At 43.0% G+C, this 13,386-nt stretch overlaps 1 protein-coding gene across 1 annotated transcript in view; it reads left to right on the forward strand.

Annotated features, from left to right (window-relative positions):
• The first annotated feature begins 490 nt into the window (after positions 1-490).
• IFT81 (intraflagellar transport 81) overlaps positions 491-13,386 on the forward strand; it is a 37,418-nt gene continuing 24,522 nt past the window's right edge. Inside the window, exons 1-7 of the mRNA XM_021532725.4 lie at positions 491-758; positions 1,636-1,739; positions 3,265-3,445; positions 6,310-6,399; positions 7,437-7,502; positions 7,821-7,931; positions 9,184-9,268. Of these exons, the coding sequence (XP_021388400.3) occupies positions 615-758; positions 1,636-1,739; positions 3,265-3,445; positions 6,310-6,399; positions 7,437-7,502; positions 7,821-7,931; positions 9,184-9,268 (781 nt within the window). The 5' untranslated portion in view covers positions 491-614. The remainder of the gene's footprint in view (positions 759-1,635; positions 1,740-3,264; positions 3,446-6,309; positions 6,400-7,436; positions 7,503-7,820; positions 7,932-9,183; positions 9,269-13,386) is intronic.

The following is a 13,386-nucleotide window of genomic DNA, read 5'->3' on the forward strand; positions in this document are numbered from 1 at the left end:
TCACAGCTCGCCCCGCCCCGCCACACTGGGCCACGCCCCCTCATACACAGACCACGCCCCCTCCGGCCCCGGCCCGGTTCGCGCCGCTCCTCGGCAACGCCGGAAGTGACGCCACGCCCGTCTCCTGGCAACCGGGCCCGCGACCGCGCGCGCGAGGCTCCGGTCGAGGCCTCCCCGCCAGGGCCCGGCCCGGGGCCCGGCCCGTCCCGCTCCCGCAGCCCCGCCGGGGCCCGGCCCGTCCCGCTCCCGCAGCCCCGCTGGGACCCGCCCCGGGACCCGCTCCCGCAGCCCGGCCAGGACCCGCTCCCGCAGCCCGGCCCGGGACCCGCTCCCGCAGCCCCGCCGGAGCCCGGCCCGGGACCCGCTCCCGCAGCCCGGCCCGGGACCCGCTCCCGCAGCCCGGCCGGGACCCGCTCCCGCAGCCCCGCCGGGGCCCGCCCCGGGACCCGCTCCCGCAGCCCCGCCGGGGCCCGGCCCGTCCCGCTCCCGCAGCCCCGCTGGGACCCGCCCCGGGACCCGCTCCCGCAGCCCCGCCGGGACCCGGCCCGCTCCCGGTCACCGCCCCCCCGGCATCTGCTGTGCGTTCTCTGCAGAGGTTTTCCCGGGACGCGGTTATGGGTGACCAAATGCAGTTCATTGTTGAGAAGCTCAATCAGGAGCCCTTCAGGAAGAAGTACAATTTGATCTCCTTTGACTCCCTGGAGCCGCTGCAGCTGCTGCAGCTGCTCAGTGATGTTCTGGGGGAGATTGACCCGAAGGTAAGGAGGGAACTCTGAGGTGCTCAGACCTCCTGAGGTGGCCTGACACCGGAATTTGCTTTTATTTAAACCTGGCTCAGTATAATCCTGTGGCGTGTTTGTCTCACCGAAAGAAGCTTGTATGAATCTTCCAGGAAATAAATGTGCCTGGCAAGAATCCTTCTTGCCTGTACGTCCGAGTGCTCTTGGCAAACCAGCAAATGCTTCTTGGGGCAGGGCAGCAGCATCCCTGTTCCCCAGAGGCTGATGACGACGTTTTTCCTGTGAAATTAAAGATCTTAGTTCATACTGACGGTCGTGTTTAGTCAAAGTCAGGCTGTGTCCTGCACGCACCCAGGGCAGGAGCTGATCAAGAACTGAACCTGACGACTGTGCTGTTGCAATGGAAATTATATCCCAGTCCTTGGAGGCTGCCAAAAGCGTGTGTGAGATCAGAAGGGACCATTCATGCACCTGGGGTGTGGATACCTGTGCCAGGATATCCGACTGCCCAGGTGGATGTGGCCAGTGTGACTGCACAGATGAGTTCCCATGAGCAGGGAGAAGAGATTCCTGAGTAAATTGACAAGAAAATCCATTAGAAGAGAATTGAAGCTTGGTGATTTAAGGGATGTTCTGTACAGAGCATCTCATAATTGTCTGGTAAATTAATAAAGTCAATTCTTGCAGTCTTGCCAAATAATTAAGATCACTTGGACAAATAAGTTTATAAAAAAATATATATATAATTGATGGTAGGAAAAATATAGCGTTATCCTAAAAACTAGTAATTAGTTATTAAATATATTGTTTTATAATAGTTACAATATTTTTTACTATATGAATAATAACAAAGAATAATTACTTATTTACTTATTTAATTATAAAACCCCTTCAGCATTCTGTCGACATTAGAGAGGAGCTGCCAGAACAAACAGCTAAAAGAATGCTGAATCTCCTTGGAATCCTCAAATACAAACCTCCAGGGACTGTGTCAGACCTGTGAGTACCTTTTTGCCTACAAATCATGTTAAAACATCTTTTTTGGGTTATATGGTACTGACCTTTCGCTCAGGTGAGCACTGTCCAATGTCCCCATGGATGCTGGAATGGGATCCCAGGTGTGGCTACAGGTGGGCGCTGTTCCCGTGGATGTTTTGGGGTCCCAGCTGGGCGCTGTTCCCATGTCCCCGTGGATGTTTTGGGGTCCCAGCTGGGCGCTGTCCCCGTGAATGTTTTGGGGTCCCAGCTGGGCGCTGTTCCCGTGGATGTTTTGGGGTCCCAGGTGGGTGCTGTTCTCGTGTCCCCGTGGATGTTTTGGGGTCCCAGCTGGGCGCTGTTCCCATGGATGTTTTGGGGTCCCAGCTGGGCGCTGTTCCCGTGTCCCTGTGGATGTTTTGGGGTCCCAGCTGGGCGCCGTTCCCGTGTTCCCTGTGGATGTTTTGGGGTCCCAGCTGGGCGCTGTTCCCGTGTCCCCGTGGATGTTTTGGGGTCCCAGCTGGGCGCTGTCCCCGTGGATGTTTTGGGGTCCCAGCTGGGCGCTGTTCCCGTGTTCCCTGTGGATGTTTTGGGGTCCCAGCTGGGCGCTGTTCCCGTGTCCCTGTGGATGTTTTGGGGTCCCAGCTGGGCGCTGTCCCTGTGGATGTTTTGGGGTCCCAGGTGGGCGCTGTTCCCATGTCCCCGTGGATGTTTTGAGGCCCCAGCTGGGCGCTGTTCCCGTGTTCCCTGTGGATGTTTTGGGGTCCCAGCTGGGCGCTGTTCCCGTGTCCCTGTGGATGTTTTGGGGTCCCAGCTGGGCGCTGTTCCCGTGTCCCTGTGGATGTTTTGGGGTCCCAGCTGGGCGCTGTTCCCGTGTCCCTGTGGATGTTTTGGGGTCCCAGGTGTGGCTCCAGGTGGGCGCTGCCTGCAGTGGCGGCTCCGGCCGGCAGAGGGCGCCGCCCGGCCCTGCCCATTCCCGGTCCCGGTCCCGGTCCCGGTCCCGGTCCCGTCTCACCTGTGCCAGGTGATCCCAAATCCCGCGCTCCTCCCGCTCTGCCGGCATCCTCCAAGGCTGTCACTGCTGACTTCATCCTTTTCGTGTGTTACGGGGTTTTTATCTGACTTCCACTGTCCCAGGTTGCTCTGAGCTCCTTCCAACCTGGCCTTGAACACTTCCAGGGATGGGGCAGCCACAGCTTCTCTGGGCACCGTGTGCCATGGCCTCACCACTGTCACAGGGAAGAATTGCTTCCTAATTCAAAGCCCTCTGTCACTGTTACGGGGACATTCCCATTGTCCTGGTAAAAAGTTCCTCTCCATCTCTATTTTGTGATCCCTTCATGTTCTGGGATGTGCAGATCCCTCAGCCTTCTCTTTTCCAGGCTAATCAAACCCAAGCCTCATCGTGAGCATTTTCTCTTCTAACAGCATTATGAAAATCATTAGGCAAGTGGAGAAGAAATGTCAAAACATTGCAGATTTTTTGTTCCAAGCCATCATCCTTTTGTTGGAAGTTTATTGGCATTTTCTCCTGGTTTGTTCCATACAGGAGTGCTTTTCGCCAAGGGCTGGTTACTGGAAGCAAAACTGTAATTCATCCTGTCTTACATTGGCTTCTTCAGAGGACCAGTGAGCTCAGGACAAGAGCTTACCTGGCACGTTTCTTAGTGAAACTGGAAGTGCCAGCAGAGTTCCTGCAGGATGATACTGTGGCTGACTTCAACAAACAGGTACCATTTCTCATGAATGCCAACATTTCACGTTAATTGAAGTGCCAGTGGGAGGAGGGATAAATGAATCAGGGAGTTAATGCTGGCATACATGTTCAAGTGAGTTATGTTAAAAGCTTGTTGGAATCAAGGATAAGCAAAGATTCATAATAAAAAGTTGATGTCTTGACCACTTTTCTTTCAATAACCCTGAAATTATGTATTAATAAGTAGCATTGAATTAAAAGGCCTTAAGCCCATTAAGCACTGGGTGCCAAATAATGTTCAGAGCCATTTTGGCTTAGACAGACTTTTAGTTCTCAATTTTTGAGCAGCTTTGGGTTTTTTTTCCTATGAAATATGACCTGGATATTTTTAACTTTATAAAATTACCACTTCAAGCAAGTCCAGAAAATGTTATGACCAAAAGTCGATGTGTCCTAATTGTCCATTGATTGTGGTTTTAGTCATGATAGTCCTTTGATAGGATTTGATGCCTAATATCTGTGAGCCTTACCCCACTTTTGCTTTAACCATTTATTTTTTTGTGAATAAAGAAAAGATTTCTTTCTCTCCGTGCTGTCATTCCTACTTATTATGTTCCCACTTCTTTTGTGAGCATTAAATGTTGATTTTAGATAGACTGGGTAGGTTTGAAACGTAAAACTTGAAGTGAACCAAAGTTTTGGGTTTATTATCTGAGGTACATATTTACTTATTTTTTTCCCGTTTTCTGTGCCTTTTGTTCTGTTAAAACACCGTGGGTTTGAGTGTTTGTGAGAGGTAACTTGATCTGTTAACTCTGCACCAGCAAAGCTGAACAGTCTGACTGAGACTTGACTAAGCCTTTTATTTTTTTGTTACCTCTAACAATATTGGATTTATACCTTGAAATAACTCAGCAGAAGTAGCAGAGAGACAAAGGAATGCAGATTGTATGTTTTGTCCAATATGTCACAGCCTTAATGTGTATAAATATCCACCTCCATAATTTCCATTACGTAAGATGTGTTCCTTTTTGGAATTACAGTAAAAGAACCATCTTATTAAACTAATACTCTGCTGATTAGTTCAAAACAGAAGCTGGGGTAGTAGAATGCCTTACTGCAATATAACATGACAGTGCAAATATTGAGATATTAATGAATTAAACAGTTAGCCTTAATTATTTAGATACAGTCTTGCAATTGTGTCTTTTAAGGGAGATTTCAAAAATTAGAGTTCGGACATCTTTTAACACAGTTAAGTTTTGTGGGTGTGTAGAATCCAGCTAAAATTAACTTTTGTAAATTACTTACAGAAGATACTCAGCAAACCTGTCACCTTCCCAGCTGTGTTGTGATTTAGACACTGGATTGCCTGCAATATATAATTTAAGAAATAAGCAACTTCAGGTATTAATCTCATTGTTCAGGCTTCAGTAACTTGCTCCCAGGTGCCAGAGATCTCTTTCCATGTAGGAACCTGGGTGTTTTTTAGGTAATTTGAGTGTGTCCCATATTTCAGGTGCATGTGGAGCACCCGAAGGGAAAAGTGAGAACCTTTTTTTGTTGTGATCCATCAAACTCTGCTCTGCCTTGTTTGAATCCTGCCATTGGCCTTGAAATTTCATGTTCCAATGGGGAAAAATCTTATGGAACTCCTCTTTTGACAGAGGTAGAGACACACAAAGGAAGACTCTTGGACTCCAGCAGTGAGAATGCAGTTGCTCAGAGACCACCTGCTCATTTCCATTCTTGTTAAAGGACTTCCAGAGTGCATAAGGGATATCATGGAAGCCAATTGGGTTTTACTCCTGCATTTTGTAACTTGTTCTTCCTCGTCCAGCCTGTGCATTCTTTGTCTCACCTTTATTTCCCACTTAATCCAGCTCTTTGTGATTTTATCTTCTCCTTAGCCATTTTATTGCTATTTTTTTGAATTCCTTCCAGCTTGTCAGTGTGTGCTTGCTACTGAAACAAGCAGAACCGAGCAGAGTGCTCTGGCTGCTGCTTCCCCAGGATTTTATAGAATGGAGGTGCTGCTTCACTGCTCAGGGCTCTGATGCCTTTGTTTGAACTGGCCTTTGCTGTTGCCATTTGGTATTCACCTTTCATATCAACTGCTCTTTCCAGGAAGTAAAAAATGACTTGATACTCTCCTTTTAGATTTTTCCATCTCATTGAAGGGCTGTTTCTGTGGAGATAATCTTTCCTTCTACCACAGCTCGCGTTTCTCCGAGTTGAATCTAAATTTATTTCCTCTCCATATTTCTAAACTCTTGCTGTCCCCTGTTATTTCTCTACCCACACAGACTTTCACACTGCCTCTCAGTTTAAGATTCCTGGTGGGCAAAGTACTGGTGTGGAAGTAGCACACTGTCTCCTTGTCTCTGAGTGCTGAGCTGCATCTGTCAATCTCTGGGATGTTGTGAGGGTTATGCAACGTGGCACAGCCATTTCTCACGTGTTCACTCAGCACTGCTCTTGGGCCACTCTGGAAACTCAAGCCCCATTGCTTCCTTCAGAAGTGTTAGAACAAACACTTCCTTCTGGGGCTGATTTATATATGTGGTATACACAGAAGTATAGTAAGAGAGAGTAATTTGTTAATTTGTCCCTCTCAGGTGACATCTTATCTTCCTGTTTTGCAAATACACTGTATATTACAAAAGGTGAAAACACTGAGGAAATTGTGCAGTTCTGATTGTTTCTTCAAATGGAAGATAATACACTGTGATTTATTTCTGCTTTTAAGTTGACAGGCTTTTGCAATGAGAAAATGCCTTTTTATCTTGTTCTCACCATATTTCTATGTCTACATTTACTGTCTTAGTAGTAAAACAGTTGATCTGAAAATCCTTAGACAGAGAGCTCATTCTGCACAATTTCCATTTCATTTCACAGTATGAAGAACTCATGGAAGCATTTAAAAACCTACATAAGGAGCACGAGCAGCTCAAAATATCTGGTTTATCAACTGCAGAAATAAGAAGGGTAAACAAACTCCTCATTTTTTTTATTTAGTTGGTGTTTTGCACGTCAGTTCCATATTTGATGGCTTTGTGGAAAGATGTAGAGGCCAGAGCTGGTGGGCACTGCAGCTGCCTCTTGACACTGCTCTCTGTTGGCAAACACAAGGTCCTCGCTCGTGTTTAGAGCTGAACTTTCTGGAGCAGATTGGGGAACGAGGCTGCCAAGACTCTGTGCAGCATGATTTCCAAATATTGAAACTCCATTTCCTCTGAATGCAGACTGATACAAAGCCTTTTGCTTTCCTGATAGCAGCTAATAATTCCAGAGGGTGTTGAATGAATTAAGAGCTTAAGTCAACAGAAATGATGAACCCATGTGGCTCAAGTGTTAAGTAGAGATATTTGCTCTGTTTCAGCAAAATAATTGAGCTTGTGTACAGCTTTATAGTGGACACACAGAGAAGCCAAGTAAATGTTGAGCTAAGGTCTGCATTTGGAGAATTCATTTTCCTTTCTCATAACTACCAATCTGCAGAGCCCGGCTGTTGTAAAATAGAACTAAAGGAGAATAATAATAATCAGATACATGTTTCAGCAGTTCTTTTTAGACAGTTTTAATACAAAAAGTGGCAGCAGACATCTCTCATAAGCAACTTCATGCAAATTGGTCTGCCAAGAAGTGGGTAATGCTGGCGACATTAAGAACATATGTCAGACTGCATCAGATGTTGAATTCATACTGATTCGTTCCTTGGTGGTTTCTGTTTGTTTGTTTTTATTTTAGATAAATCCACCTGCTTTTATTTTAAATGTTCACTGTAATATGCAAGGATGCAGATGAAGAATGTTAGCATAAAGAGAGTGGGAACTGTGGGGGAAGTAAGAGAGAAGAGAGATTGGAATCCTGGATGTTTGATCATAGATCAATAAAATTATAACCGCCTCCGTCTATTCAGGGAAGAATTCTGATTTTCATATTAATTTGAAGAGAACTTAGTCCAATCAAATATACATGAGGAATAAATTAATATTTCTTTATCTGTTTTTCCTGCTTTTTAGGACATCAGTGCAATGGAAGAGGAGAAAGATCAACTGGCCAAAAGAGTAGAGCGCCTTAAGAAGAGGGTAATAAGAGAAGTAACACTCCTACATTTCAGTGTCATAATCCTTGGCCTGCAACTCTGATTTTGGAATGCAAACAAGGATTAAGATAAACACACTGTATGTCTAGGAAGGAATCAAGTAACTAATTGACCTACAGGGAATCTCCCCAGGCGTTGATCCAGAGCTTTTAAGAATCTTGAGTCCAGTACTTTGCTGTCATTTCTGAGTAGTAACGTGTATGGAAGGGAAGTGCTAAGTGGGCTTGTGAGACATATGATCTCTTTAATGTATTTCTCAGCTATCTGACAGCAACATGCACTATTTATCTGCTTGCTGTAGGTGGAGACAGTACAAAATCATCAACGGATGCTTGAAATAGCAAGACAGCTTCGCTTAGAGAAAGAGAGAGAAGAATCTCTGGCTCAACAGAAACAAGAACAAAAAAGTCAGGTACTGGCATAATAAAATACCTGTTAAAGAGTCGTTGATGTTTGTTTGGGAATTGTGCATTTTAAAAATACATCATGAACAGCAGTAGTTGGGAGAGTTTCTCCCAACCTCAGAAAATTAAATCCCATTTAAAAGATCTATGTACATTTTATGGGAAGAGGCTTGACCCTGCAAGTTTTGAACACCACACTGAAGGTACTTGGCTGCCTCATCTCCCACTGACATCATCCTTTAGCATTCCCAGGAAATGTTCCATGACTTACTGCTGGAGCACCCAAAGGGAACTCTTCATATTTATAGTAGTGAGCAAATGTTTCCTTGGTTTGATTTCTATCTCTGTGATCTGCACAGAGTTTTCAGGGGCTGAGCAACACAGCAAGTACCTCATTTTTTTCCTGGGTGAGGGCAATATGTATTCAGGAGCAACCTTGGGATTTAGGCCCCTGAATTTGGGAAAAATTATGTCCTGAGAAACCCTGGGAGCATCTGACATCCCGGTGTAAGGGTGGGTTTTATTTCTGTCCTGTGTTGTCAAAACAAGATACTTCAACAGAATCCAGTGCCATTTTGTTACACTGTCTCACCAAATTCTGTAGCCTGAATTTCAACACTATTAAAATGAGGAAAGCCCTCAGATTCTTTCTGTTGCAGCCTTTGTCTGGATGTAGGATCAGTGGGAATCAGTGGCCTCTCAAGCTGTTGTGTCTTTGCTGGAGCCCCAGTAAGATCACGACTGAAATGAATGTGATGTCCAGTTAATGCCAGTTCTTACTACACATCTCTCTAAGTCACAGAAATGCAAATCAGCTGGGGCTTGTTTGGCAGGAAGCTTTCCAGACTGCTCTTGGATGCAGTGGATGGACAGTGGATTGCTGTGACAACTCAGCTGCATTGCAGGATAAGGAGAGTTATCTGCTGCAATCCTGATTCCTGCTGCCTTTTGTTGTTGTTGTAATGCTCAAGCCACTCATATTTTTGGTTGAAAATTGTTGGATGAATTTCTGCCATCAGAAAAAATATCACTTGGGAGAATAAGAACACTCTTCTCAATTAACAGGAGAGAATATCAAGTAAACCCAAGCCAAATGTTGAAAATTTGGTCTGGCACATTTCCCTTGTGAAACAGAAAATCACCAGACATTAAAGCTGCCATGTTTTGTGTTTGGGGCTCTTTTGGGGCTCTGTTGGTTAAGTTGTTTGCACATGGATTTCCAAGGAATGACCCTGTGTGTGTCCAATTGTCTCTCCAAAGTTGTTCCATGCAGAGCAGAGGCTGCAGAGAGCCCAGGTCCAGCTGAAGGAGATGCAGCAAGTGGTGGCAGATTCCAAACCAGAAAGTGAGTAGGGCTTTTCTGTTGCATCCTAGGTTAGTGTGGTGCAAGACATGCCATAGAATGGTGTATAAATTACTTGCAAAATGATAGAATCTGACCAATTCTCAATTTAAATTTAGTAAATCAAGTCATTGTCCTGCTCTTTCAAGAACATTTACTATTTCAGTTGCATCACACAACTGCTTTGGCAGCTCTTTTGAGTTGAAAGGACTTTCCTCAGTCACCACCTCATAGCATTGTTATTACTTTATAATTTTACTTCGATTTTTTAATGATTCTCATCTGCCACTGAACCACAAGTGGAAATAAGGGAGTATCTGAACCATCTCACAGGGACTTGGATTTTATAAGTGTTCCTTTTCTGCAGTAGCTATCAGAGAGTTTATACAGCAAAGCTGTGTCAACAATTCTATTTCAGTTCCTGGGTTTTTTTAAGGCCAATGGAAACTCAATGGGTTCAGTTCACAGAAGCAAAGGTAACATAATAAAAAGCCAGTAAATATGTCATTTAATCATTGAGATGAAAATAAAGTTAACATATTTAATTTCCTTATCTTAAGTCCTGCTTGCCGGGGAAGAAACAAAAAGTATTTCGATGTTCCCAATCAAAGCCTGAAGTCATTACTTAAGAAAACTTTTGTTGAAATTTTGCCCAAACAAAGACCTCAGGACTCAGCTTTGTAATTGCTTTCCCCAGATACAAAGGCACTGCCTGTAGCAGCAATTACTGAATGCCAACTGTGGGGTTTTTTAATAATTGAAATTAGGTGACCACAGTGCACTGAATAGGTTCCATTTATTCTAAAAGCTTTGTTGGTCTACAAGGTAGCACAATTTATTTCATTTTGAAGATTCCCTTTGGCTGCAGTTTAGTACCTCAGCTGCCTCCTGGTATCAGCCTTGTCTGCTGACAGTGCAACAGCTGGATTTTCACTGGAAGTCAGATCCTTCCCTTTAAAGGAAACTTCTTGCATTTTTAATGCTTCAGGTGTTTTTACTTCCTAAACAAGATGAAATGTTCAGAGTTGTTGCTAATGAGCAGAAGCTTTGTTGTTTGTCTTATGGATTTGATTACTTCACTTTATAATTAATTTTATATTTAAAGAAATGTAAAGGAACTCTGTAAGGAATGCAACTAGCACATATTCATGAGTGTCATTAGCATGCAATTAGCATCAGCCTTCTTGAGCTGTGCCAGGAGAATATGCCTTGTGGTTGGTAGGATTTTAACTCTTAGAAACATCATATTTAGAAGACGTTTTATTGTATCATTAAATGTTATGAACTTCTACAAAAGAGCTGGAAGTGGAACCATTTGCTGCTGGTTCACAGAATGCTCCTTCCCTGCTTATTAATTTCATTCCTTCCCTCTTTATTAACTTCAGTCTTGCTCTGTTTGATAACTTCAGCACTACTCAGGATATTGTTTGTCTAGAGAAGGATTTGCTGCTGGTAGCACTAAGTAGCATGAATTTCTATATTCTGGAGGGGTTTTTTGTGGTGTTTGCTGTATTGAATATGAACAGTATTTTTGTTAACACTGGGCTCTGGTCTGAATAACCACAACCCAGCTCACACTTACTCTGCCAGACTGATATAATTTTGCTCTGCTGCACAAACAGAAATTGATAACAAACAGAAAACACAAAAAAAAAAAAAAAAAAAAAAAAAAAAAAAAAAAAAAAAAAAAAAACCAAAAAAACCACAAAAATAATCAAATCACTGAATTCTTGGTCTCTGTCCATTTTGCAGAACATTACTGGTTACTTTATTGGCAGAAATATGAAGTGAACGAGTAGCTTGAAAATATTGATTAAAAGAATGTGTTAAAATGATTTTGTTGATGAACAGTGAAATGTGTAATTTATAAACTTCATTAATTTAATATGTAGAAATAGATTTAGAACACTGAGAATTTCAAAGATACTTGTTAAAGAGGAATTGCTTTGTACAGATGCCTATTTTATTTCATTCTCGATGAAAACCAGAAATTTAGGAACCTATTACTTAAATATTCTATTTGGTATAAAAAATTAATATTTTTCTGTTCCACACAATGATCTTTTCCTAAAATTCAAAGTTTAAATTATCTCCTCCAAGACCCCATTACAATTAAAGTTATAAAAGTATTTGGTAAAGGAGAGTGGCTTAGGTGGAACTTTATTTCATCTTCAAATTATTTTATTTATTATAAAGCCACTGTCAATCGATAAGAGGTTGTGGTAAAACACTTTTAAGATAATTTGATATCTGTGATGAGACTACAAGTCTGGTTGGAGAGATTGATTGTGTTTCTGTGGTTGATTTTTTTAAGGTTATTAACTCTTCTATCCCATTTTGAACAAACAAGGCAGCAAAAATTCAATGTGGTTTCTGTTAAAAGGATTAAAAGGAGTTTAGTGGAAGGTTTAGAGAAATGGAATGGGTGTTTGGCTTTTTTTTGTTTGGTATTTACACCAGATTTCTGAAAGAAAATAGCAAAGGATCACTGGTGAAATAAAAAGAGGGAAATGACTGAATAATGAGGAGACCCTTGATTCCAAGTGACCACAATCACTTGGGAAGCCAAGGTCGTGCCAACAGTATTTATTTTAAGGACTAGCCAAATTCCAGGCTATTCCTCCAGGAATAATGTACATGCAATGTATTTATGGCATGTGGGGCTCTTTCCTTAGAAGTGTCTGAGAAGAATTTGTGGGTCAGGTTGGGAATGGGAGAGCTGGAGCTCCCAGTGCCATAGATGAGGTGCCTTCCCTGCTTTCATTTCTGGGAGAAAATGCCACAGGAAAGTTTCTTTGCCTCTGGGTTTGGCTCTGGCACATCCAGCCCTGCAGCCCAAGGCAAATTCAACATTCAAGAAGAGCACTGAAAGGTCAGAGAGGTTTCAAAGAGCTCTAATAATAATTATAAACATAAAAAACAGAACTTAGAATCACAAATTCAGGAAGCTTTTGGTTTTTCCAGGATATATGGAAGGGATAATTGATCTGCCATTGTCTGCATGTCCCAGGCCTCTGTTGAAGAGAGGGGAAGTAGAAGTGTTCATGGAAGCTGTGGAGGAAATAATTTCAGCCCTGTCTGTGTGGCTGCAGAAAGGGGAGGGAAGGATTTGATGCTGTAAGTCTGTTCTGGAGTTGGCCATGGCCTTCCCATGTGGTATTAAACAAATTGTTGGCAAAGAGTCTATGAAATGAGTGTCCCTCTCTCTTTTCCCCCCCTTTAAAAACTGAATTCCTGTTGCAAATGGTTCTGGTCCAGGATGCCCAGTTGGCAGTCTGTAGTGGGCTTCTGAGCACAAAGTTAATCAAGATTTAGCTCCATTAACAGAATTGTGCAGAGAAAATTGCCTCTCGTCTACATGACTGAGCAAGCACGAATAAACTCTTTCTTCCATCCCTCTCTTTATAATAATAATAATAATAAAAAAATTTGAATGGAAAACATGAGGAGTGCTCTGAATAGCTCTTCACATGTAAATATGTGGTTGGCAGAAGCTTGTTAAAATAACCTGAGGGCACAGAGCCAGATTTCTGTGCTGCTTACGTGTGTAGATTTTGTAACCATAAGTCAATGTTGAAACATTAAAAACAGAATTTATATGTGTAATGGAAAGACCTGAAGTATGCTGGCATTTTTTCCTCTCTAGCCTGGGAATTTCAAAAGAATGCTTTTCACTGAAAAAAAAAAAAAAAAAACCCAGACCAGGAGCTGTCCTGTGTTTTGATTTTTAAGGTTCTGTTAAGAAGCAAAAGTAGCTTTTAGATAGTTACTTCTCCATGTGTTGAGTTGTATAGGAGGAAAAATATATTCAGGAAAGAAATTATATTGCTCATGAGGGATGTTGACATCATGTCTTTCCCCACCAAGAAATCAAGTTTTAACTTGTTTTGTTGCTCCATGAGGACTCAGCACAACACAGAACCACTCAGGGGGCAACAGGACTTGGCAGCAGCTCCAAAGTTTTTTGAGAAATAAATCAGATTGTGATCAAGGTTATACTCCACGGAGTCAAAAGGTCTCTGTTCTTATCAAAGCTCTTGTGGTTCTTTGCTGAGTTTCTTGTCATATCTACAACAAATCATTTAAGCATGTACCTTTTTATCAGAAAACTGGAGTAGCAC

This window comes from Lonchura striata, chromosome 15, assembly GCF_050655825.1.
Source record: "Lonchura striata isolate lonStrDom1 chromosome 15, ASM5065582v1, whole genome shotgun sequence".
In the NCBI taxonomy this organism is placed as follows: Eukaryota; Metazoa; Chordata; class Aves; order Passeriformes; family Estrildidae; genus Lonchura; species Lonchura striata.